Here is a 27157-nt window from a genome sequence, read left to right as displayed (position 1 = left end):
CGGTTAAGCGTCTGACTTCAGCCAGGTCACGATCTCGCGGTCCGTGAGTTCGAGCCCCGCGTCGGGCTCTGGGCTGATGGCTCAGAGCCTGGAGCCTGCTTCCGATTCTGTGTCTCCCTCTCTCTCTGCCCCTCCCCCGTTCATGCTCTGTCTCTCTCTGTCCCAAAAATAAATAAACGTTGAAAAAAAAATTGTTTAAAAAAAAATAAAAAAAGATTGCACAGAGCTGAAACCAAGCCTTACATGTGTCTGGCCCGTTTGCATTCCATGGTCTTTTCAAAACAGAGTCCACAGACTCTCAGCATCAACTGGAGTGCAGTTAAATACAGGTCCCTAGGCACCTGCCAGAGTTTCTTATTTAACAGGTCTGGTAGGAGATCAAGTGATATTAAGTAAGCTGCATTTTTTGAGGTGCCTGGGTGGCCCAGTCAGTTGAGCAGCCAACTCTTTTTTTTTTTTTTTAATTTTTTTTTTCAACGTTTATTTATTTTTGGGACAGAGAGAGACAGAGCATGAACGGGGGAGGGGCAGAGAGAGAGGGAGACACAGAATCGGAAACAGGCTCCAGGCTCCGAGCCATCAGCCCAGAGCCCGACGCGGGGCTCGAACTCACGGACCGCGAGATCGTGACCTGGCTGAAGTCGGACGCTTAACCGACTGCGCCACCCAGGCGCCCCGAGCAGCCAACTCTTGATTTCAGCTCAGGTCACGATCCCAGAGTCATGGGATCAAGCCCCGTGTCATATTTGGGATTCTCTCTCTCTCTCTCTCTCTCTGCTCTTCTCCCCTGCTTGCTCTCTCAAAAGAAAAAAGAAAGAAAGAAAGAAAGAAAGAAAGAAAGAAAGAAAGAAAGAAAGAAAGAAAGAAAGATGCATTTTTTCACAGACATCCCGAATGCAGAATACAACTTGAACATTTTTGCAAACTATGATGTGTTATGTGGAACTGGGAGAGTTAATAGCACACCCCTTTAAGCCTTTAAAGGGCAATTTGATGGGAATCAACCAAAGAAGCCCAGTGCCTTCTCTACCAGCGCAATGAATGGAACTCTAACATCTCAAAGAAGTAGTTCAGGAACCTGTTCATCCAGCTCTGCTGTAAAGTAAAAATCTGTTTCCTGCACTGACCCCAGGTAAAGTTCTAAGACTAAGAAAACAAACACAGGACATGGATTTCTTCTGCACAAAGACTGACTTTTAACAATGTTATGGCCCCAGCCTGGTCTCCACCTGCTAAACCTCAGTCACTCTTCAGCCCTTGCTGTTTCCTGTATACCTCTTTTCCCCTCTCCACAGTACCCCCAAGTTTAGTCCACTCTTGTATCCATTTTTAATGTTTTTTTTAATATTTTCATTGTTATATATTTTTTATTTTTTTAACATTTATTTTTGAGAGACAGAGACAGAGACAGAGCACAAATGGAGGAGGAACAGAGTGAGAGGGAAACACAGGATCTGAGGCAGGCTCCAGGCTCTGAGCTATCAGCCCAGAGCCCGACGTGGGGCTTGAACTCACGAACCGTGAGATCATGACCTGAGCTGAAGTTGGACACTCTACCGATGGAGCCACCCAGGCACCCCTTTTATGTTTATTTTTGAGAGAGAGAGAGAGAGAGAGAGAGAGAGAGAGAGAGAGAGAGAGAGAATATCCCAAGGAGACTCCACGCTGTGTTCACAGAGCCCAGCACAGGGCTTGAACTCATGAACTGTGAGATCACAACCTGAGCCGAAATCAAGAGTCGTATGCTTAACTGACTGAGCCACCAGGGCACCCCTGTATCCATTTTTAAAACCATCACTTGCAGTGGTTGCCTCTGAGAGTGTAAGGGCCAGATTTCACCGTAAAGGGACGTGGGGACACTGTCTTGGGTGATGGTAACATTCTATTTCTTGACAGAGGTTTGAGTTATCCTAGCTGTACACATTTGTCAAAACTCATCACACTCGCCAGATAGGATTCGTGCATTTCACCTTATGTAAATTTTACAGGGTGAAGAAAAACAGCTGTAAACAAGTACTGAACTTACTGAACTCTATTATGTTTAGGGTACTAACTGAAATGCACAGGGATAAAGGATACTGATGTCTGCAACTCATTCTGAAATACATAAAAAAAATAAGATGGATGAATGGAGAGAGGGATTGGTAAGTGGACAGACTTGTGATAAAGGAGATATAGTTAGGTCATTAATTGTAGAATCTAGGTAGTGGGCGTATGGATGTTCACTACAAATTCTCTCAACATTACTCTACGTTTGGCACCTCTGCCCACAGCTGGGCGGTTCAAGAACCTGCTGCCACTCCTGATGTTCTCCCCCTCTCATTCCTTATTCCAATCCACCAGCAAGTTCTCCCCATTCTTCCTCCTAAAAATATCTTAAATCTATCCATTTCTCACCATGTCCACTGTCATAACCCCACCTGAAGCCACTATGATGACAGTCCACCCTTCTGAACAGCAGCCTCCAGCAGAATGGAGCCATGAATCAAACCATGTCACTCCCATACTTATAAATCCTCCGGTAACATCCCATTACACTCATTTTGGTTCAAATCCAAACTCTTTCACGTGACATTAAAATCCCTGCATGATCTGGCCCCTGTTAACCTATCCAACCTAAGACTGGGTCTCATTCAACATTGGATCTCTGAAACCTGGAAAACAGTTTGTGCCCAATATTTGTTGACTGAATTCATGAACAAATCGATCCTCCAGTTTGGAGTCCTCAATACCCACTCCTTGAACCTCTGCAATAACCTCTCTTCACTGAAGACTTGAGCCACGGTCTCATCTTCCATAAAAATAAAGCTTTGGGGGGCGCCTGGGTGGCTCAGTAGGTTCAGTGTCCAACTTTGGCTCAGGTCATGATCTCACGGTTCTGCACTGACAGTGCAGAGCCTGCTTGGGATTCTCTCTCTCCCTCTCTCTCTGCCCCTCCTCCACTTGTGCGTGCATGCTCTCTCTCTCAAAATAAATAAACTTAAGGCCTTTCACAGTTTGATCCCAATCTACTTTTCTGCCTTATCTCCGGCAAGTCTCCCCACTCCCTACGGAAGTGTGATCCTGTGGTCATCATACCAGTGACTCATATTTGTTGATGTTATTGATGGAGCTCTGTTGGAACTCACTCTTCTGTGGGCTGGCTAGGCCTTTCTATACTCACATGCCTCTGCATGTGGTGTCCTCTCTCCCTTTAATACCAGACAAGTAGCACAGTATCATGGATAAGAGCCTGGGCTCTGGAACCAACTGCTTGGGTGCAAATGCAAACGGTCCCCACTCACTAGCAACATGACCGGGTAAGTCACCTCACTCCGCTGCAGTTTCTCCAATTATAAAGTGGGAATAATAATTGTGCCTACCTCTAAGGACTATTGCCAGGTTTAAATTAGATAATTATGCCCAAAAGGGGCAATATTAACATTTTGGCCAGGACAGTTCTTCATTGTGCAGGACTGTGCCAAGCATTGCAGGACATCAAGCATCGCTGGGTACTTCCACTGAACGTCCATGGTTGTGACATGCCTCACCACTGCAATGCATAAAAACACTCTCACCAATTTCCAGATATTGGGGGCTGGGGGAGGAGGAGGCAACGTTGCCAGCCCTGGTTGGAGAACCACCTACTTAATACATATAAAGCGTTTAAAAGACTGCCTGACACATTCCAAGGACTCAAATATTGCTATCGCGTAGTTACTGACGTCCCCCCTCTTTGTCCTATGAAGTCTTCCTTCAAGGCCTAACACAGGGAAAGCCCTTTATGATTCTCCCAGACACCAGGTAACCATACACTTCTTCCAGCTCTGGCCGCTCCTGGTTCTAGTTGCGGTAAAGCCACCCCTCACTGTAAGTGAACTGTTTAGTATCTTCCCCCACAAGGCAGCAACTGCCTGAAAGGTACACTTTTTGCCCACTGCCTATTTCTGGGCACATGCGTGACAGATGCTCAATCATAAGCAGAAGATGCACAGTGCAATAAAGGATCTGCAGTGAAAGACAGCTCCCCTCCCGCTCTCCCCACCAACACCAGCCTTTTCTTAAACACTGGACACATCCATAAAATAAAGTTCCGTATCCTGGATCATAGGCTTCCTGCCGGCAGTCTGTGCAACGTGTCTCTCCCACAAAGCCGAGCAGAGAGACTGGCGTGCAGTATGCCCTGAATAAAAACCGAATCGAGGTGTTAATGAAATGGCTGCTGGCGTGTATTATTTTTTATAATTAACTATCCTTAAAAGATGGTTCAAGTCTCCAGTCAGGCCTGCCCATCTTCCTCACGGACATGAAAGTCTGCTAAAACAACGTTTCCCAGATTTGTGTCAGTCCCATACGGCTTTGATACGCTTCTGCCAAACATAAGCACGTGCCGACGATTATTTAATACTGTTGAAATACTGAAATATTGTTTTTCACGCTTCTGACTTAAGTTATAAAAGGAAACGTGATGGCACAAAAACAGACACACAGACCAATGGAATAGAATAGAAACCCCAGAACTAGACCCACAAACGTATGGCCAACTCATCTTTGACAAAGCAGGAAAGAACATCCAATGGAAAAAAAGACAGCCTCTTTAACAAATGGTGCTGGGAGAACTGGACAGCAACATGCAGAAGGTTGAAACTAGACCACTTTCTCACACCATTTACAAAAATAAACTCAAAATGGATAAAGGACTAAATGTGAGACAGGAAACCATCAAAACCTTAGAAGAGAAAGCAGGAAAAGATCTCTCTGACCTTAGCCGTAGCAATCTCTTACTCGACACATCCCCGAAGGCAAGGGAATTAAAAGCAAAAGTGAATTACTGGGACCTTATGAAGATAAAAAGCTTCTGCACAGCAAAGGAAACAACCAACAAAACTAAAAGGCAACCAACGGAATGGGAAAAGATATTTGCAAATGACATATCGGACAAAGGGCTAGTATCTAAAATCTATAAAGAGCTCACCAAACTCCACACCCGAAAAACAAATAACCCAGTGAAGAAATGGGCAGAAAACATGAATAGACACTTCTCTAAAGAAGACATCCAGATGGCCAACAGGCACATGAAAAGATGTTCAGCGTCGCTCCTTATCAGGGAAATACAAATCAAAACCACACTCAGGTATCACCTCACGCCAGTCAGAGTGGCCAAAATGAACAAATCAGGAGACTATAGGTGCTGGAGAGGATGTGGAGAAACGGGAACCCTCTTGCACTGTTGGTGGGAATGCAAATTGGTGCAGCCGCTCTGGAAAGCAGTGTGGAGGTTCCTCAGAAAATTAAAAATAGACCTACCCTATGACCCAGCAATAGCACTGCTAGGAATTTACCCAAGGGATACAGGAGTACGGATGCATAGGGGCACTTGTACCCCAATGTTCATAGCAGCACTCTCAACAATAGCCAAATTATGGAAAGAGCCTAAATGTCCATCAACTGATGAATGGATAAAGAAATTGTGGTTTATATACACAATGGAGTACTACGTGGCAATGAGAAAAAATGAAATATGGCCTTTTGTAGCAACGTGGATGGAACTGGAGAGTGTGATGCTAAGTGAAATAAGCCATACAGAGAAAGACAGATACCATATGGTTTCACTCTTATGTGGATCCTGAGAAACTCAACAGGAACCCATGGGGGAGGGGAAGGAAAAAAAAAAAAAGACGTTAGAGTGGGAGAGAGCCAAAGCATAAGAGACTGTTAAAAACTGAGAACAAACTGAGGGTTGATGGGGGGTGGGAGGGAGGGGAGGGTGGGTGATGGGTATTGAGGAGGGCACCTTTTGGGATGAGCACTGGGTGTTGTATGGAAACCAATTTGTCAATAAATTTCATATATATATATAAAAAAAATAAATAAAAAATAAAAAAATAAAAACTCACTATACAATACTAAAAAAATAAATAAATAAATAAAAAATAAATAAAAGGAAACGTGACAGCACCGCGAGGGGTGGAAGAGCAAGCCTCAGACCTGGCAAGCCTTAAAAACTGGCGGCAGCGAGCTGACACCCTCCCCCGAAGGGACTGCAGGAGGGTCGGGCCGGGCTCGAGTTCCCACCGCCGCCCCACGCCCGCGCGGACAGCTCGGCCTCACCCTCCACGGCGTGGTTCACCTCCTGGATGAAGAGCTGCAGCTTCATCACCAGGGTGGCCGCGTGGCTGTCCGCCGTCCCGGCCGTCGCCTCCTTGGGGCCAGTCCTGAAGGCCGCGTTGATCCACTCCTTCACGTCGAAGTCTTCCGCCAGGAACTTGGAGAAGTCCATGGCCGCACCGCCTCGGCCCCGGCGTCCACGCCTGAAGAGCTGGCTCCGGTGGCAACGAGGCTGCGGAGGCGGGCGGCCCTGCGAGAGCACCGGGGCTGGCCCGGGGGTGGGCGGCAGGCGGAACCCACGGCACCCACAACTCACCCCTCTGAGGCCCCTCTGTCAACTCTCCGAGACAGACTGCTCGGAATGGCCCTCGCCGCGCGCCGTACTTCTTCCGGAAGTAGGTGGCCGTTACCATAGTGACTGCGGGCGTTCCGGGCGCCCTGGTGAGCTGGGCTTTGGCGCAAGGCCACTGGCGGAGAGCGGCGAGCAGCGGCAGCTTGAGGGCCTTTCGCTTCTTTTGCTAACTTAAGTGCGTGTTCGCGTGCTTAAGTATGTGCTTCCTCCAAAGCCCTTACGTGCACTAGCGCACTTCACAGTCTTCACGGTACTATAAGTGCCAGTATTTTCCCCAACGTAAAGATGAAGATTTGAGGCAGTTGAGCGACTGGTTCAGTCTTGTAGACAGAAAGTGGCACTGTGGGGATCGGAACTCAGGCAAGCCCGCCACTGGAACCTGAACTCTTTACCATGCTTTACTGCCTTCCTACTTACTCTACGAGATCTGGCCTGTGCCCACCATCCTTCCTGCTCCTTTCATCCGTGTAGCCACACGAGCCTCCTAGTCCTTCCCTGCAACACACCGCGCTGGAACTGGAAGTCACCGGTCTGCACGTAACTGTTTCCTCCAGCCTAAAATAAACAATGTGCCGCCTCAGAAAACCGAGGACCTCCTTTGTCATAGGAACCAAAAAAACAAAAAAAAAAAAATTAAAAAAAAATCCTTTCTGTACAATTGTGAATAATTTTGCCATTTATCCGTTCTCAGCCCAGGCATACTCTGACTCCGTGCATACGGTAACTCTTGAAGACTATATCCAAGAACCTAACTCCACAAAGCAGGAAAGCTCGTACACTATCCTTGGTAGGAGCAAATTGATCAAGTCCTGTGGTATTGGAAGCCTTAAGTGCCTCTACAATATGACCCTCCCCTCCTCGAGGAACTTTTTAAAAACAACTTTACTAATAATTTACAGGATATAAAATTCACACATTGTGAGTATACAATTCAATGACTTTTGGTAAATTTAGAGTGTTAGTCTATCTCCACAAGAACGTTTCCATCAGCCAAAAAAGTTCCTACTTATTTGCATTTAATCTCTGCTCCCACACCAGGCCCTAGGAAACCACTAGTCTGAGGTCTATAAATGTACCGTTTCTGGATTTTTCGGATACGTGGAATCATATACTGTGTAGTCTGTTGTATCAGCCTTCATTTACTGAGTAGAATGTCCATTTGTGTTGTACCATGTATCAGTAGCTTGTTCCTTTATGTTGCTGTATAGTATTCCATTGTGTGGACACAATAGTTCATTTCATTTATTCAATCACCAACTGATGCACATTTATGCTGTTTCTAGTTTAAAGTCATTCTAAATAATGCTGCTGTGAACGTTCACTACATGCCTTTGTGTAGACATGTTTTCATTATTTTGGGATATAGTCCAAGGAGTGGAATTGCCAACTTACGAGATAAATTTATGTTCAACTTTTTAAGAAACTGCCAAACTTACCTGGAATGCCTATACCATTTTACATTACTATCAATAATGTGTGCGGGTTCCAGTTTCTCTACAGCCTCACCAATATTGGTTATGTAGTAGTAAGTCATTGTTGCTTTAGTTTGCATTTCCCTAATAACCAACAATTTTGAACATCTTTTCATGTTCTTATTAGCCATTCTTACATCTTCTTTGGTGAAACATCTATTTAAATCTTTTGCCCATTTTTAAACAGGGTTGCCTGTCTTCATATTATCGAGCTGTTAACGTTTTTTACATATTCTGGGGTGCCTGGGTGGTTCAGTCGGTTAAGCGTCTGACTTCAGCTCAGGTCATGATCTCACAGCTCATGAATTTGAACCCCACATCAGGCTCTGTTGACAGCTCTGAGCCCTGCTCATGCTCTCTCAAAAATAAACATTAAAAAAAAAGTTCTTTACATATTCTGACTTCCCTTATTAGAAATATGGTTCACAACTATTTTCTCCCAATCTGTATCTTGTCTTTTCATTGTCTTAATGGTGTCTTTTCAGGTTCAAAAGTTTTTAATTTTGATAAATTCCATTATCACTTGTTCTTTTTTATGGATCATACTATCTAAGAAATCTTTGAAATCTAAGAAATCTTCGCCTAACCTAAAATCATGAAGAATTCTCCTAAATTTTTTTCTAGAAGTTTTAAAAATTTTAGCTCTTACATTTATGTCTGTGATTCCAGTTTGAGTTCGCTTTTTGGTTATGGTATGAGGTTAATGGCCTAAGTGTGTTTGTTTGTTTGTTTAAGATTTTATTTTTAAGTAACCTCTATGCCCAATGTGAGGCTGGAACTCACAACCCTGAGATCAAGAGTTGGGTGCTCTATCGACCGAGCCAGCCAGGCGCCCGTTTTTTGTTTATTTGGGGTTTTTTTTTAATACAGATATAGTTATCCCAGGACAATTTAAAAACTTTCCTTTGTCCACTGAATTGCCTTAAGATCTTTGTCAAAAATCAAATGACATAAATATAAGGATTTCTGGACTCTTAATTCTATTCCATTATCCTTATGCCGATTCTGTACCAAAACCAAACTCTCTTGATTACTGTAGTTTATAGTGAGTTTGGAAGTCTGATAGTGTTAAGTCTTTCCATTTTGTTCTTTTAAAACTTGTCTCGGGGCGCCTGGGTGGCGCAGTCGGTTGGGCGTCCGACTTCAGCCAAGTCACGATCTCGCGGTCCGTGAGTTCGAGCCCCCGTCAGGCTCTGGGCTGATGGCTCAGAGCCTGGAGCCTGTTTCCGATTCTGTGTCTCCCTCTCTCTCTGCCCCTCCCCTGTTCATGCTCTGTCTCTCTCTGTCCCAAAAATAAATAAACGTTGAAAAAAAATTTTAAAACTTGTCTTGTGGGGTTGCTTGAGTGGCCCAGTCGGTTAATAGTCTAGGTTTCAGCTCAGGGGGTGATCTCACGGTTCGTGAGATTGAGCCCTGCATCAGGCTCTCTGCTGCCCCTCCCTCTCTCTTGCTACTCCAGACCTTTTGCATTTCCATATACATCTTTTGATCAGCTTACCAATTGTACATAAAAATGCTGTTGGAATAGGGATTTTATTGAACTTACAGATCATTTTGAGAACTAGCATCTTGACAATATCGAGTCTTTTGATCCACGAACGTGAAATGGCTGTTTAAGATTAGGATTTTCAACCTCGGGGATATTCACACTTGGGGCCAGATGATTTTTTTGGTGTTCAGGCTGTCCTATGCATTGTACAATGTTTAGCTACATCTCTGGCCTCTACCCACTAGATGCCCAAAGCATCTCTTCCCCCAAGTTGTGACAACTAAAAATGTCTATGCACATTGCTAAGTGTCTCTCAGTGGAAACAATCACCCCTCCTTCAGAATCTCTAATTTAGATCTTTAATTTCACTCAATAATACCTTGTAGTTGCACATTGCCAAATGTCTTGCACTTTTGTTAAATTTATTCCAAAGTATTGCATTTTAATGCTATTGTGAATGGAATTTATCAGTTCAAGCTATTTATGTGTGCATGTATTCCCTGGGATTTGTCTATGTACAGGTTCATAACATCTGCAAATACAGACTCTTTTCCTTTTCCCTCTTTCTTCCCTCTACTAACTGCACTGGTTAGAATCTCCAGTACCATGTTGGAGGAGACAAGAGCTGACATCTTTGCCTTGCTCCAGATCTTAAGAATCTGTCTTTAGCATTCAGTCCAATCCCTTTCTCAAGTTGAGCTTCTTTTTCTTCTATTTCTAGTTTGTTAAAATGTTGGATTTTATAAATATACTTTTCTGTGCCTATTAGGATAATTGTGTGGCTTTTGCCTTTTATTCTATTCAAACGATGTTACATAGTAATTGACATTTAGATGGTAAACCAATCTTGCATTCCTGGGATAAATTCTACTTGGTCATGGTGTAGAATGCTACCAGATTTGCTTGGCTACTATTTTGTTGAGAACTTTTGTCAATGTCCATGGGGGGAAACTGGTCTATAATCTGTTTTTGTGACCTTTAATTTTGGCTTATGAGTAATATTGGTCTCAGAATCATTTGAGAAGTGATCCTTTTCTATCTTCTGAGTTTGTAAAGAATTGGGAAAGCCTCTTCTTTAAATATTTGGCAGAATTTAATGTGAAGCCATCTGCACCTGGACATTTGTTGAGAAGACTTTAAATTATTAATTCAACTTCTTGTTATAGACCTATTCAAATGTTGTTTCTTTTTTTTAATGTTTATTTATTTTTGAGAGACAGAGACAGAAAGTGAATAGGGGAGGGGCAGAGAGAGAGACACAGAATCCAATGCAGGCTCCAGGCTCTGAGCTGTCAGCACAGAGCCTGACGCAGAGCTCAAACCCACGGACCGTGAGATCATGACCTAAGCTGAAGTTGGGACGGTTAACCCACTGAGCCACCCAGGTGCCCCGACGTTCTATTTCTTCTTAAATCAGCTGTTAATTTGGGTCTTTCTAGAAACTTGTCATCTCACCTAAGTTAGCATAAAATTGTTCCTAACATTTCTTTATAATCCTTTCTAATTTCTATAGAACAAGTAGTGATGTCCTCTTTTTCCTGAGTTTGGTAATTTGTCTTTTGTTGTCAGTCTCCTATCATGAACCATAAAGTGTTCTTAGCAGTGGAAATCACTCATGGCAGAGCAAGATTGAAGTCACCTGGGTGCTTAACATCATATGGACTGCATATGGGCCCCAATCTATCAGAGGTTCTTGAATTTGAGAGAATTATGAGTTAACTCATCTCTCCACAAGTTAGGCATGAAATCCTAACCCCCAGTTCCTCGGTAGGTGACCTTGTATCATTGCAGATGTAACTAGTTAAGATGTCGTACTGAAGTAGGGTAGGCCCTTAATCCAATACTATCAGCACCCTTATAAGATGGTCACATGAAGACACACACAAGGAGCACACCACATGACCATGAAGATAGATTGGAGTTACACAGCCACGAGCCAAAGAATTCCAAAGATTGTTGCAAATCACCAAGATTATCTGACAGGTTTCAGAGTGTACATGGCCTGATTATCACACTTCTAGCCTCCAGAACTGCCAAATTTCTCTTAAGTCACCCAACCTACAGTACACATTTTTGCAACAGTCCCAAGTAACTGATTCAGAGACGTATTAGGCAATTGGTACTCTGGGCTTATCCATTTCTTGCAGCTGATACTAATCTTAATGGATATGGAGGGGATGGTCAGATTCTATGAAAAGCATCAACCTTTTTTGTAGCTTCTGCAAACATTAGGTTATTAGTATCATTAGCAAAATTTTATTGGTTTCCATGAGAACAGGAAAGGCTGTGAAATGAACAAAGTGACAAAATGGAAGTGACCACAGTTACAGTGGCAAATAAAAGAAATCTCAAATAAGGTGATTTGAAGAGAAATAACACCTACAGTTATAGAGAATCTATTGTGTTGGGCATTTTCTTGACCTGAATAAATCCTCATCAAAACCTATGAAATAGATTTTTTTTTAACTTTTTAAACATTTATTTTCGAGAGAGGGAGAGAGAGAGAGCACAAGCAGGGGAGGGGCAGACAAAGAGGGAGACACAGCATCTGAAGCTCCAGGCTCTGAGCTGTGGGCACAGAGCCCAATGCGGGGCTCGAACTCACGAACTTTGAGATCATGACCTGAGCCAAAGTAGGATGCTTAACCGACTGAGCCATCCAGGCACCCCTCCCCACTCCGCTATGAAATCGATTTTTAACATTTTTACCATTTAAGAACATAAAAACTGAGGCCCAGGGATGTGGAGTGTCCTGCACAGGATGCTACAGGTGACAAAAAACTAGAAACTGAACCTGATTCCAAAGCCCATCCTTATTTCACTGTACCATGCTGGGCTGCCAGAAATAAGGCAGGAGGGAGAGGGGTGCTAGAGAAGACAAAAGCATGTTTGGGCCCATGGGAATGGAGCCAGTGGGAGGGAGAGGAAGGGAAATACACAGAAACTACCAGGAAATTCATGTGCCAGTTTTAATACCCAGGACTTTCAACATATAACTGACTGATCCCATCTGCTGTCAGGACAGCAGAAAGCAGGGGCTATTCTTTTTTCTACCAAGCAGTTTGTACGGATTATGGCATTTCGGCAAGCTGTATCATTACATGGGAAGGGAAAAAAAAGCAAAGTACAGTTCATTGACTTGAACATGCCAGAATTATCTCCAAGGACAGATGAGGAACCAGTAGCACTGTCTCCTAGAAGGGTAATCAGGTGGAAAGACTCTCCACGCTTTGTGTTTTAAGTTTGAAAAACATTGAGTGCAAAAATGATTTTTCAGCCCAGATATTTTAGAAAATGCATATAAAATTTAAAAAGAACTCATTTGCAATTCTGTGACCCAAAGACTTACTAGTTACTATATATGCATACATATACCAGGGTAGTTTAGTTTTTTTGTTCAGAGTGGAAGAGCGAGTGAGAGAGCATGTGCGAGTAAGGGTGAAGGACAAAGAGAGAGAGAATCCAGAGTAGGCTCCATGCTCAGTGTGGAGCCTGATGCACTGGATCCCATGACCCTGGGGGATCTTGACCTGGGCTGAAATCAAGAGTCAGACACTCAATGGACTGAGCCACCCAGGTGTCCCCTGGGGTTGCTTAGTTTTAAAACTGGGGTCATGACAAAATATAAAAGCGCGTTTTCCCATTTAGCAATAGTTCAAGGGCAGCTTTCTTCCCCAGTAGATTGCCACAGCGCCTTATGGTAGACAGTTCATCCACTACTACGAATCCTGTCTTCTTTAGCTAAAACCCAGTTTCATGTGGTGTGGCATTGCATGTGAATATGACAATTCTTCAGCCTCTTTGCACCTAGGTGTGGCCCTGTTACTAAACAGCCAAGAAGATGTAAATGGAAATATCACATGAAATATCACATGAAATATCACATCAATATCACATGAAAGTTCCGGGATACTTTAAGAATATCAGTTTTCCTGTATTCCTTCCTTCCTGTGGCTTGGAACATCAGCCATCATCCTGTAACATGCGTTGAGAAGCATATCCTTGAGTGAGGATTTAGGAGTAGCTGGAACCTGGGTTCCTAATGACTGTCATTATTAAATATTACCAACATTGGTTCTGGACTATTTCTGGCCGCCTTTTAAACAAGGAAATAAACCTTTCTGTTTAGGCCACTATAGTATCTCCTTATTAAACATGCTGCAGGTCATTTGCTTTTATTAGGAATAAACAGTGAATGATATAGAATGCCTTTTTCTACATCTATTATTGAGCTGACCAAATCATCCAGTTGAGCTATTAAGGTGGTTAACAGCATCCCCAGAACACACTTTATACAGTGTATTCTTTCAATAGGACTGCCACTGGCTTTAGAGTATTTTGCCCATGCATTCAAAAACAAGAACAGACTAAGTTATCTACTTCAAATTTTGGTGTCTGGGTTATAAATTTTGGAATGCACAGCTTTGTTTACCAAACTAACTGAATGTTTTGTAGGAAATGTGTTCATCCTTAGTTTCTAAGTGTTCTGTTATGGATTTAATCTTTTGACTAGACTTGGGGGAGACTTTCAAAATGGCGAGAATCCCTTGTGACTAGGTCTAGGAGTATGGTTTCCTATAAATATTTTTTTGCTACCCTTCTATCCTTGATGTTCAGGGTGTCTCAGTATTAATTTGAAACTCACCAAAGTTTTAAACATCTGTTTTGTTAGTTGAGGAGGTGAACTTACAGTTATAGGTAAGTCACCTCTGTTCATGTGCTGGAAATCAGGTGGACAGGCTAACAGCAAACATGAAGTAAGTCTTCGCTAAGTGCCACGTAGCACTGTAGTCCCTTTACATACATTAACATTTAATTCTCAAAAAAGTTCTGCTCTCCACAGAGGAGGAATCTGAAGAGGATAAATTACTTACATGGCTTCTTAGAGGCAGCAGTGAAGCTAAAGGGCGGAATCACAACCGAGGGCTGCCTTAATTATTTCAGACTGTTTGGGGTTTCAGAAAACCTCGAACATTAAAATCCTAAGTATCCGGTGCCTGTAACATGGCAGTATGCTTTTACAATGTTAACTCTTAAAATCCTACTGTTACCTCTGGAAGTGGGATGAAGTATTCAAGAATCAAAGTCAAAGAGCAGAATGTTCACACTTTTTAAAATGCAAGCTTTCAGGGCAGCTGGGTGGCTCAGTTCTCAGCTCAGGTTGTGATCTCGTGGTTTGTGAGTTCGGGCCCTGCTAGGGATTGTCCCTCTCTCTCAAAAAAGAAACTTTAAAAACAAAGCAAAATGCAAGCTTTCTCGGAATGAACGTGGTATAATTGGGAATGCACTGGACAAGGGGAAAAAGGGCCGGGATTTTTTCATTCCAGTGGACATTAAATGCAAACCCTGGACCTTAAGTGCCTTACCTATGTTAACGAAAATCTTGGCTCATCTCACCTGAGGACCCGTCCTTTGTCCTCCCTGGCCCCACCTCTTTCCAGATAGAAAATGTCAGACTGATCTTTAACACCACCCACCCCCACTAAAACCCCACATGGCTACCACTCCAGGACCCTCTCCTACTGTTTTCTTCCAAAGAAAACAAAACACCTAGTTGGAAGAATTTTATATTTTTGTGTTGGGTCAGTATCTCCTACATTGGATATACTTGATTTGTAGACACTAGTAATCAAGCACTAATGGTGTTTTAGAATATTACCTTTGCTCTCTACCCTGAATGTTTGGTCTGTAAATTTACACCATTTTTAACAGGTAATATTCATGTTCTGTTGTTGTCATTTACCCTGTTTTCAACATTTACCATCTCCATAGCCCATTTATGCTCACAGATAAAGCAGGCTTCTGGCCTAGTCTTAAATTCACTGAAGAGATAAAAGGAGAGGAGTGGCCTCCTAAAGCTATGGAAAAACGTGGCATTATCAAAACATGAAAGGACGATCTTGTGGCTGAGAGAAGTGCTCATTCTCAGCAGAATGCAGAAAGGCAGGAAGCACACAAAGTTAGAGAAGAGTTAAGAGCACTCAAGCATTCCATTTGATTGCAAAAACTTTTAGAGCATTAGGAAGTCATTCAGGATTTTCCAGCCCGGGATCAAGTCGCCAGATCTGTTAGAGCATTCTGGTGGTGGCAAGTGTAATGGTTCAGAGATCTGAGAGGCAGAATACTGCACCCCCCATCCCTCAACCCCCCAAAAGCCAAATCAGGGCAGTGACAGAGTGAAGGCAGGGGAGGGCATGATGTAGGCTTTAGCAATAGACTGAACAAGGGGCGCCTAGGTGGCTCAGTCGGTTAAGCGTCCAACTTCAGCTCAGGTCATGATCTTGCAGTTCGTGAGTTCGAGCCCCGCGTCGGGCTCTGTGCTGACAGCTCGGAGCCTGGAGCCTGTTTTGGATTCTGTGTCTCCCTCTCTCTCTGCCCCACCCCCCACTCATGCTCTCTCTCAAAAATAAACATTAAAAAAAAAAAGAAAAGAAAAGAAATAGACTAGCCGAGACAAAAACTACTGAGTGGCAATAGATGCAGCAGGAATCAAGAATCCATGAAGACTCAGACAGGTGCTTTCAAATAAAAGAAAATGTAGGGGGAAAGGGGGAGGAGTCTGAGGTAACAATGAAAGCTACAGATAACCACTGATGAATATGGATCTGATGTCAGCAAGGAGGTAGAAGCTTGAGACAAGGTCTAAGCCCATCTAGCGGTTAACTGCCCGGATGTGCTTAGAAAAGTCCTAAGGACTAAATCCTGGGGACATCACATTTAAGGGATAAAGAAAGAGAAACAGTCACAGAGGTAAGTCCAGAAACGGGTGAGCAGGATCCTGGAGGGGTTCAGGATAGGGGAAAAATACTGCTCATCAGTGCCAAGTCTCTACCCAATATATCATGGATTTGTCTCCCCACTAGAACGGAAGATCTATGAGGGCAGGGGTTTCTGGCCGCTACTCTATCTGCAGTGCCTACAAAAGTGCTGGGCTCCCAGTAGCTGGTCAACTACTTGTTGAAGAAATGAAGGCTGAGGCCTTCAGTAGTCACTGAACTTGATAAATAGAAGGCACTGATGATAACCAGGCCACTTTCAGGGCACCCCTGCCACACACACACCCCTATCCTGTTCAACTCTGCCTAAGCATCACTGGGAGTCGGTCTGCCTAAGCATCACTGGGAGTCGGTCTCCTGGAAGACAGGATGTTGAGACACACAAGTTCGCCAATGAACTAGGGGATAAAAATCTTGTGTGTAAGCCTCATTCACACATTTTGCTGGAAGTTGTGTCTGGGCAGACATCATCATTATACTGGGTTCCTCTTAAAGACTTTATGAAATAGCTAGAGCCTAGAAAAGTTATACAAAACATCTGAACATGCAAGTAATTTTAGATTAAAATGAGTCTTATGGGAGAATGAAGAAGTCACTCATCACTTATGTTTTAGGAATTTTCACATTCGCTTAAAACTCAGCATAGCTAGATGATCTTTTACAGCTCCCATGCCCACCAATTAGCGCTGGCAAAGTTCTAACTATATGTAGAAGTTGACAGCTCCAACTGGCAAGTACCAGATTTTGTGCTAAAGAGCCCCAAACAGGGCCTTGCAGTTTCTGAGGTAGAATCCTGCCCAGACAGGTGAGCTGCTTGGGATCTCAAAGTCCTTCATCGGGCTCTATCGGCGAGGCACAGCTCTCTTCTCCCACCGACCAGCACAGCAGGTGCTAAGAATGGACTATAAACATGAATTTTTCCTTCAAACCATAAACATAACAAAAAATCCACCTCTCTTTTCCAGCTTTGTCCAGACCCGCAGGGCCTTGAGCAGTTCATCAGGTTCCACAGCATGAAGTCTCCCTACTTCCTCTATAGGCAACGGTGCCCTTTAGGCTGGTCGTCTCTAAATGCAACAGGCTCTGTGTCTCCTACTTTACTCAAAACTCCACAAAGCGTATTTGCTACATGGGTATTTATTCAAGGACTTTCTATATTCAGTTCACCACTTAAATCACTGCTAAGCTCTTTTCAGATCTATTTGCATCAGTCCTTCATCTTGGACGGTGAAGTCAACAGGCAAGGGTGAGCCTGTTAGTTATGGCTGACAATGACTGGCACGGCGTCACAAAGAGCTTGGAGGGTAAATGCTTGTGGAGAAACAGGATGAGAATGGAGAGGAGGGTCCTGAGTAAGGGCCCAGACAGGCTGCCCCACCCACGGAACCTGAGGCCTGCATTAAGGCCTGGGATCTGCTTTCCCCTCTGCCCTGGAAGGTCCTCTCTGGGTGATTCTAAGGCACAGTGGTGAAGGACATGCTTGGCCCACTAAGTGTGGTCCTCTCGTCTAGTGGCAGCCCCTCGCCTGGAAAACAGTGCAATAAGCATTCCATTTAGAAGATCTTCTCAAAAACAAGCAAGCAGCATTCTCTAATGGAAATGGAGACAAGGTCTTTCTTGGAAGAGAGTGCCCCAGAAGACACTCTCTGTCCCAAGACCAACCAGGTCCCTTTTAAGGTCCCTGAGAACAGCAGCCTGGGAGCAGCCGAGACTTTCAAAGGCTGACAAGGCACAGAGTGGATGGATGGAAAGAGAACAATACACAGAAAAAACACAACACAACACAACTTTGGCTTATAAAACCTCCAACCTGAGGCGGGGACATCAGTGTCCACCCACATGCAGAAACAGATGATTGTAGCAGATGGTTGTCAGAAATGCTTTAGCATTTCCCCACACTGCCCACACCCCAAGCCCTGCGCTACCCACCCCCACAACCCCCCACAACACACACACACACACACACACACACACACACACACACACACGTAGTATCTGCAGAATAAGTCAGAGGTTGGGATCCAGAGCCTGATGTCGGGATAGAACTCTTGGCACTCTGCACTAAATCACCGTGATTAGTCCTATCTAGACAGCAACATTCACACTGGCCTAAGCTTGAGCGGCAGGGTCTGTCTCGTGAAAAGTTAGGCTGCACCCAAGACTGCCAGGTCTGGAAAGTCTTTCACTTCTCCTACTTCGCTGAAAGGCTGTCCGCCCTGGTTGAATGTCAGCTTATACCGTAACCGGATGGGCTCCTGGGCAAAGATAGAAGATGTTAAATTAGTGGGGAGAGACACAGACCAGCCCAGAATTAAGAGCCTTTACCCACCCAGTAGTCACCAAGGAACAACATACGTATGTAAGCTCCACCCCAGTGAGACCTCCCAACAACTGTATGACAGGAACACCTGGCCGGGACCCTTTGGGACAACAAACACGAGGGAAGCCAGTCATACATCCTGGGAGCACTCCCACACCTATGCAGTCCTGAGGTGGACCTTGACTTGGAGGCCAGCTAAGGAGGACGGGCAGGCCTCACCCTTTCAGATGACACCAGGGTACTAGGGGGAGTCTGTATCACTCTCTTGGTTCCCAGCTATGGCCATCCGGTCACAGATCCTCTTTCAATAAGCCCCGAAGGAAAGCAGACTCAGTGAGGAATATTCCACCACCACTCCCAACCAGGGACTTTAGAGCAAGACCTAAATACACATCTCTCAACCTACCACATTGCCTCCCTAGAGTTGAGGCCCACCCCCTCACCCCATTCCCCTGCTAGCAAAAGTGCCAGAACATACTTTGTGTGGATTGTCAAGCAACAGCATCTGAGAGATCACAGCTGGAGGGGTCAACGGACTGAATGCAGGGAGCTTGGAGCTGGATGCCGGCTGCAGCTTCACTCTCATAGACTATCGGGGTGGGGGGGGAGGGGGCAGAGAAAAATCCAACATCTAACTGATTCCTAATCAAGTACAGTGTCAAAGAGGGAGATGAGGTAAACGGGAAAACTTGACCTGTACCCACCACCTGATTAAAGGGTCCAAAAGTCCTTCCTTTCCATAAATAGAATGTACCTGAAGTTGTACAGCTGGCTTCCAAGAGGCAGCATGAGGAGCTAAGGCACATCTTGGGCTGCATTCTCATTCTGCCTCTTACTAGCTCTGTGATCTTGGGCAAATACTTAACCTCTCTGAGCCTTGGACTAGAAATTTATAAAATAGAAGTAATAGCAACACATGTCCCACAAGATTACCATGAGGATTAGAGAATGTATGTCTTTATTTTTGTCTACCTTAGATCTTTACTTTTAGGACATTCCTCCCATGTTCACTGTGATGCTGGTATGGCTGTTAATCAGGGGGCCCAACTTCCCATGAAAAGCAGTGGATGAAAGATCTTCACTGGCCAGAGTACCTTCTATTCCTGAACACAAGTAACCGGTCCAAGTTGTGCAAGTAACACCAACAGGGTGAATCCTAGCCCTTTCTTGGGTACCCAATATGCATGCCTCGTGCCAGGGGAAAGTTTCCTTTTGAGGTAAAGAGGTTTAAGGACTATGTAACTCTGGAACTGCTAATAGCCATTTCCATGCTCTGGAGTCTGTCACAGAAGATGCTCCAAAGAAGAAAAGTCAAGAGGTGGAAAGGGATTCTTAAGGAATCGTTTTAAGATTTTATCTGGATTCGGACATATACTGAAGTCAGATATTCAGAGACCTCCAGTTAAATAAGCCAATAAAATTCCCACCTTAAACTACTTTGAAGATGGTGTCTCTTACACGTAACTAAAGCTTTATTGAAAGAGTCAAAGGAGCTGGCCAGCAGAGGACTCACCTTTGGCACAGCCACTTGAAACATGATGTCCCAGACAGGCTGGGTGGCAGTGCTCATCATGGTCAATAGCAACACCTGCACCTCTGGGTGACCAGGGGCCCCGGTCTGGGAAAAGTGGAGCAGAATTCTGAATCCGTTCCGGTCATACACGATGAGAGGCGGTAGGCTGCCTGGTAGAGAAGGACCGAACCGAAAGGGTTAGCACGACTGCAAACTCGCCAATAGCCCGGCCTGAAAGAGACGTGCGTGTGGTTATCACCCAGTGCTACGCCTTCTCCAGTCAACGCAGCTCCGAGACTTACCTCCTTGGTCCCAAGCTTTCTGTGGAGCCACAACCCAGCCCTCACTACTTCTAGCTGGATTCCTAGAGCCCGTCAAACTGATCTCTCCCACCATCCAGACATCTGAAGCTCATTACCAGTTGGAAAAAAAAAAAAAAGAACTTTTTTGAAGGAGATAGACTAAAATACTGTAAGAACACTAGAGAAAATACAGAATATCATAAAGAATGAAATAATTAAAAAAAAAAAACCCACCATTATTTCTACCCAGAAATAAGCATTGCTAATAACATTTGGGCCTATTTCCTCCTCATCTCTTTTGTATGACTACATACACACACGCTTCTTACATTTAATTTTACAAAACTGTAAAGATGCAGATTTCTTCAAATCAGTAGGTTTAATCACATTCCAATGGAAATCCTAACGGGATTTTTAAAATTCCATTAAGAATTGATTCTAAAGCAAATGGAGGGGAGGGGGTAAATTCAGGAGTCTATCCATTTAAAGACAGGGAGTAAGGGCTATTTGCATCCATAAATACTCAAAAGCACAAAACTGAGAGAAATGTAAAACAAAGAATGCACAACAGACCCAAAAGGGGAATTTAACATGTTAGAGCATCTGTTTCAAAATCAGTGACTGATTCACCAAGTGGCAGACAACTATCTAACCTGGAAAAAAATTTTTTTAATGTTTATTTATTTTGAGAGAGAGAGAGAGAGAGAGAGAGAGAGAGAGAGAGAGAGGGAGGGAGGACGAACAAGTGGGGGGGGGGGAAGAGAGAGGGAGACACAGAATCCAAAGCAGGCTCCAGGCTCTGAGTTGTCAGCACAGAGCCCAACACGGCTCGAACCCATGGACCATCAGATCTTGACCTGAGCAGAAGTCGGATGCTTAACCGACTGAACCACCCAGGCTCCCCTGTAAAAAATTTTTTTAATGAAAGATCTTTACCTCATGCCAAACATCACTCATCAAAATGCATGTTCTATAGTTTAAAAATGAGACTATCAAAGATTTAAAAGACTGAAAACATTCTTGAGGCTAGGGGGAAAGAGGCAACCTTTCTGGAGGGATCTTGGTTATGCAGAACAAAATTTTAGATGTCTACACCCACATTTCAAAGAATATATCCTAATGAACTAATCAGGAAAATTTAAAACAATGCGTGTCCAAAGATGTTCGTTGTAGCACTGTTTTTAACAGCAAACAACCAAAAACAACACAACTAGAAATAAAAATTATCCTTCAGAAAAGAATTCAAAAGCTGAATTATGGTACCATGATTATATGTATGTATGATAACATTTAAAAAAATAAAGGTTTTGAGTGGCCTGGGTGGTGCAGTCAGTTGAGCGTCCAACTCTTGACTTCCACTCAGGTTGTGATCTCACGGTCATGAGATCAAGCCCTGTGTCGGGCTCTGCGCTGAATGAGGAGCCTGCTTAAGATGCTCTTTCTCTCCCTCTGCCCTCTCCCCAGCTCTCGCACATTTGTGCATGCTCTCTAAATAAATAAAGGTTTTGAAGAACAATCGAGAGCATGAAAAAACGCTATGGCTTATGGTAATAATGCAGGCTGTAAAACAGTCTATATATACTGTGGTGCCAATTTATTAAGAATATATATGTACATGGCTAAAACAAGAAAATACATTAAGGTATGAATAGAACTTCCGTTTCCGGGTGAACAGTACGATTTCATTTTCTCTATTTTTTCTGAAATTTCTACATTGAATATGTATTTTCTCACTTTTAATTTTTTAGACATTCTTTTGTAATAGTTTCAGATTTACAAAATGTTACAAAACACAAAGAATTCCCATATGTTAACATTTTACATAACCACAGTACAATGACCAGAATCAGGAAACTAACATTGAACATGTATTATTTTTAAGTTAAAGTAAGTCTTGGAAGGGCTTACCAACTGTTTAAATTCCTATGCCTGTATCCAGGGCTCTTTGCAATCTGACCCCAGCACACTGAGCCACAGGAGAGCCATGTGCCCAGAGAGAAGGGCCTGCGCTGTTATTCTAAAGACACTGGGTGTCTCCTGCTCACATGCCAGTGTGCTGACCCTATGCAGCCACCTTACTTACTGGGCCTGCTGTTCCTTTCCTTTGTAAGGAGGTAACCTCTGCTCTCCTGCTCTAATGAGGACCCCTAATGGAAGAGGACCACCAGCCAAGTCCTTCCTTTCCTACTAATCCCACCTTTTTGGAGTTATTTCTGCCACACTTGACATTCCCTTCTTGAATTCCCAATGAGTGAGCACCAGGTCTATAAATAGAATCAAGCCCCCTAGTTAGATTCTGCCTGCCAATAGCCTTCACCTTTAGTGATTAGTCAGTCCCAAGACAGAGAAATCTTTATGACAAATAATAGGTAAAGAGACTATGAAGCCACTTCCTTACCTAACTCTGCCCCCAGGCCTTATCTCTACCACTCAACTTCCCCAGTTTCAGAGCCACCTCCTGCCAATTCACAGCAGATAAAGCTGGCCATCTAATAGCAAGGGGCGGGGCGGTGAAATTGTACTTACTGGGTTTAACAGACTCCAAAGGGACAAACACTTGAGCCAGAGGTGTATTCTGGGAGGATGGGGAAGAAGACAATGGGCCAGCTTCCCAGGACCAACCTGGAGAGGACTTAGTGCCAGGGGGCACTTCCTTAGGGATACTCTTCTGTGGAACATAATTCCTGCCAAGAAATTAAAAAAAAAAAAAAAAAAATGTATCAAGACTAGCAAAAATTGTAGACAATTCCGGGAATCTGAAGAATGGGGTTAAGGAAGGGGAAAAACAAGATAATATGTGTGTCTGTGTGTATTTTAGAGAAATAGGACTCTAGGCATGGAATTTAACCTGTGCTTCAGTCTTCTCATCCGTAAAATGGAAATAATTTAGCATCTACTTCATGGGGCTGTTATCAGAATTAAATGAGAAAATGTATGAAAAACACTTAGTGGGCTGTGTGCACGTAATAAGGACCCAATAAACTAAAGATGTTATTAAGATAATCAAGGTTGCAGCTGTCAGGCAGCCTCTGACAACAAGCCGCTCAGTCAGGTTACCTTTCTTGTACGTGATCACCAGAGTAACAAGAGCTGCGAAGAGGAGAATTCCAATTTTACACTGACCTCTTCATTCACACTTCATGACTTTGTCCATTGGGAATGCAGATTGCAAAATTTTTACTACAAAATGAAAACTCCAGTCCAGACAGAAGCAGCCCACCCAAATCAGGAAGACTACTGGCCCCCAGTTGAATGGTTAGGAATAAATGGAAGGAAACCCTCCAGGGGTGCAAACAAGAATGAACGCCCAGCACATCTCTGTTGCCACCCGGGCCCTGTGCCTCTACCGTGGACACGGACGCACTCAGGCCATCTGCAAGAAGGCAAACCGCTCCAACCTTTGCAGAGGCAAACCAGCCTGTCCGTGTGTTTGCATCCACACCCTAGAGCACCTCTAGTTCTAGGAATCTGTACTACAAAAGCATTCCAAGTGCCTCCAAACAGAAAGCTGTGTAAATACCCGCAAGAGGGAAATGACTAAATATGTGTACACTGTATGCACGTGAATTATTAAACTATAAGAATGAGCCAAAGTTATATAAGTTGATATGCACATGTACCAAAGATGTGACATGAAAAAAACCGCACTGGAGGACAGGTTGTCAATTATGAGCCCATTTGTGTAAAAACAAACAACATGCTGCGTTACTACACGCATAGAGAGAGAAGCAAAAAAGGAGCATTCGATATTGTCTTTAGGCAGTGATTTTTGAGACTTCCTACATTATCTATTTGCCTAATGATCAAATTTTGCTCAACTTCAAATTACACTGAAATTGGGGGGGGGGGGGGGAGAGCCCATGAACACCAAAATCATCAGCAGCAGCATCTACTGCTGCTACACCTTAAACCAACCCCCTTTTCGGAGCTCCTGACCAAACTATGTCTTTTCCTCTGACTAGGATAGGGAGTCAAAGGACAAGGGGAAAAGTACATGTTGAACACTTGGCAGAAAGGAAGAAGCCCTTCCAGGGAGGGAGGTCCCTGGCCGTCTTCAAGTATCGTCCCCGTATTCTGGCACGCTAACCCTGCCCTCTGACCCGGCCCCATGGAAGGAACATGAAGTGCACATGGGAGCCACTCTTCTACTGTCCTTGCCCACAAGACTCACAGAGGCCCTGGACATGGCTGTGGGGAGAGGAGATCCAGCAAGTTCTTTTCTGCAGAAGGGCTCTGAACACCACCACCCGGCAGTGTGCTGGCAGTGGGATTCCTCTTTTCCTCACAGCAATTCTGACCGGCAACCTGTCAAACCAGGAATGGCTAAAATAAGGCCAGAGTATGAATGATCATGAGCCATGGTGACACCATGCTTACAACATGTCCTGGGGCAGGAGAAAGAAAGGGCAAGAGAACATACAACTCCTGATCAGACCTTCAGTAAACTGGAACCTGGATACTGCTAAAGGGAGGAGGAGTATAAGGAGAGGGAAAAACATGTCTCTTTGGAGGTCCAAGCCAGACAGTACAGGCAAGGATGAGGCTTTGGACCTCCAAGTCCACAATCGCCACCAGGCTATGCTGTAGCCCCTTCCCCCATGCCCAGGCAGCACTGCTCTCGTGAAGGTAGGTTTAGGGACCTCCCCTCCAGTCCCTAGGAAGAGATGCCTTACCTTGTCAGCAACTGGAGCATCACTGAGTCCTGTAAGGAAGAAACAGAAAGATGCACACCAGTAACTCTATCTGACAGCAGCTGGAGATCGAAGTCATGTTCACCCTTTCTAAGACATTTAGAAAAGCCTAGGCGAAGCAGATTACCTAAAATCATCCAATTCATTCATGGCAAATCTGAGATTAAATGCAAAGACGACCTGTCTGAACTTCCCAGGACAGGAGTCCCCACCTTATTCATTCGGGAAGATGTTCTAAGACCCCTGGTGGATGTTTGAAAAGGCGAAGAGTACCGATCCCTACATATACCATGTTTTTTCCCCACACAAACATACCTGTGATTCAGTTCAATTTATAAATCAGACACAGTAAGATAACGAAATAGAATAGCAATGTACAGTAGTAAGAGTTATGTGAATGTGGTCTCTCTCTCGAAATTTATTATACTGTACTCACCCTTCGTCTTCTTGTGATGGGAGATGATAAAATGCCTACGTGATGAGATGAAGTGAGGTGAATGACATAGGCCTGTGATGTAGCTCTAGGCTACTACTGACCTCCTGACCATGTATCAGGAGTAGGATCATCTGCTTCCAGACCGCGGGGAACTGGAGCCGTGGATAAAAGGGGGGGGGGGGGCGGGCACTGTATACCCAATTCCCTCTGAAAACAGGCATATTCTCCCCAAGGAGGACCAGCTGACTCGCTCTCCCTGGGAGTCAGGACCAGTCTCTGTGCCTGCTCCCCCTAAACACCCTCCCTCACCTAAGGCTGCCAGGTCCTGGTGAAGCAAAGATGGTGCCACAGTCCCAGCCTGCTCAGATCCGCTGTCCACCTCCAAGTCGATCAGAGGGCAGTTCTTCATGCAGCCTGCTGGATTCTGAAAGACTACGAAAACAGTTAGGAAAATATATCAGAACGAGAGCAAAGAGTCCACTTAATGCCTGTCAGCTTCCCACGGGCCTCCTCCCGATCAAAAGACATCACGTCACCCCACTCAATGCACTTCCGCTGAATGGCTTCATGTACAGCCTGAGCTGGCCTGTAGAATAGGAAGCAGCCAGAGGACCGCGTTCCTACCCACAGCAGTCCGTGTCCTCCGCTGATGGTCCATTCACCCTGGCCAGCAACAGCCCTTCTGAACACAGATAATCAGCATCACTGGAGCGCTTGATAAAAACACCCCCATCCCCACTCCCAGCCAAGCTCTAAGCAGGCTTGATTCAGCAGGTCCCAGCTGGGGACCTAAGAATCTGCATTTCAGCCAGTATTCCGGATGATTCTGACGCAGCTAGCCTAGCCTGCTAGGGACCACTGAAGAAGATCATTATTTTGGTCTCTAGCTCTTATAAATAAGCATTTATGACCTGGGTGCAATGTAGCCATCTGCTTCTGTGGATAGCCAAAGTGAGGGTCCAGCCTGCCAGTCACTTTGTGATGGCACAGGTGGCAGGGGCTGGCGATGTAAATCCAACTCTCAAAGGAAAGGGAAAAAAGGGCAAGGCCTCTCATTTCTATACCATAACCCAGAATATTCTGAGGATCCAGTTCTTCTCCAGGATCTGCAGGATGTCAAGGCAGAAAGCATACCTTTGGAGACAGGTAGGTCTCCCACCGAGCTGGTCACTGTGTTCCCAAAGATGACACGGCCCTCCATCACTTGTTTGTACAGCAGAACTCCCTGGGTGAGGAGGTCATTTGCCTGGAGAATCTCAGCTGGAGGAGGAAAGAGGATAGTCCCCCTGGTTTAGTTACCAACAGTCTCAGTCTTTTTTAAGTCATTCCACAAAGCAGCCACCCATGGCTTCACCAGGTTCAGTACAGCCATACCCCTGCCCCCAGACCCTGTGCTAAGGCCCCTAGCAGACCTAGGTGCTCAATCCCTGAACCCCAACACTTCTAGTTCTCAAGATGCAGGAGGAACCAAATTTCTTCACCTCCTTTCCCAATACCATACAACATAACTGCCAACATGACTGAAACATGATTCTTTCGACTAAGGAATTGCAACTTTAATTTTTTTTCTTTTTTTTTTTTTTTGGTGATGAGCACTGTGTATGAAATAAAACTTTAATTTTATTTTTTTAAGTTTATTTATTTATTTTAAGAGAGCAAGCATGTGTGCACGCATGTGCAAGGGAGTGGCAGAGAGGGGGAGAGAATCCCAAGCAGGCT

At 44.4% G+C, this 27157-nt stretch overlaps 2 protein-coding genes across 2 annotated transcripts in view; both read right to left on the bottom strand.

The window, feature by feature from the left end:
- Positions 1–6433, bottom strand: part of COG7 (component of oligomeric golgi complex 7) — an 83852-nt gene extending 77419 nt beyond the window's left edge. The window contains exon 1 of the mRNA XM_047087527.1: positions 6091–6433. Within this exon, the coding sequence (XP_046943483.1) occupies positions 6091–6259 (169 nt within the window). The 5' untranslated portion in view covers positions 6260–6433. The remainder of the gene's footprint in view (positions 1–6090) is intronic.
- A 10864-nt stretch (positions 6434–17297) lies between these two features.
- Positions 17298–27157, bottom strand: part of GGA2 (golgi associated, gamma adaptin ear containing, ARF binding protein 2) — a 33802-nt gene continuing 23942 nt past the window's right edge. Inside the window, exons 10-17 of the mRNA XM_047087519.1 lie at positions 26573–26698; positions 25748–25870; positions 24985–25013; positions 24483–24616; positions 22838–22995; positions 20010–20179; positions 18975–19085; positions 17298–18431 (exon numbers count right to left, since the gene is read on the bottom strand). Of these exons, the coding sequence (XP_046943475.1) occupies positions 18321–18431; positions 18975–19085; positions 20010–20179; positions 22838–22995; positions 24483–24616; positions 24985–25013; positions 25748–25870; positions 26573–26698 (962 nt within the window). The 3' untranslated portion in view covers positions 17298–18320. The remainder of the gene's footprint in view (positions 18432–18974; positions 19086–20009; positions 20180–22837; positions 22996–24482; positions 24617–24984; positions 25014–25747; positions 25871–26572; positions 26699–27157) is intronic.

The sequence above is a fragment of the Lynx rufus genome, unplaced genomic scaffold (genome assembly GCF_022079265.1).
Source record: "Lynx rufus isolate CCGP_SWC_20201006 ecotype Redwood Valley unplaced genomic scaffold, mLynRuf1.p SCAF_23, whole genome shotgun sequence".
Lineage (NCBI taxonomy): Eukaryota > Metazoa > Chordata > Mammalia > Carnivora > Felidae > Lynx > Lynx rufus.
Note: the sequence above shows the minus strand (reverse complement) of the source record. Positions and strands in the feature narration are given on the sequence as shown.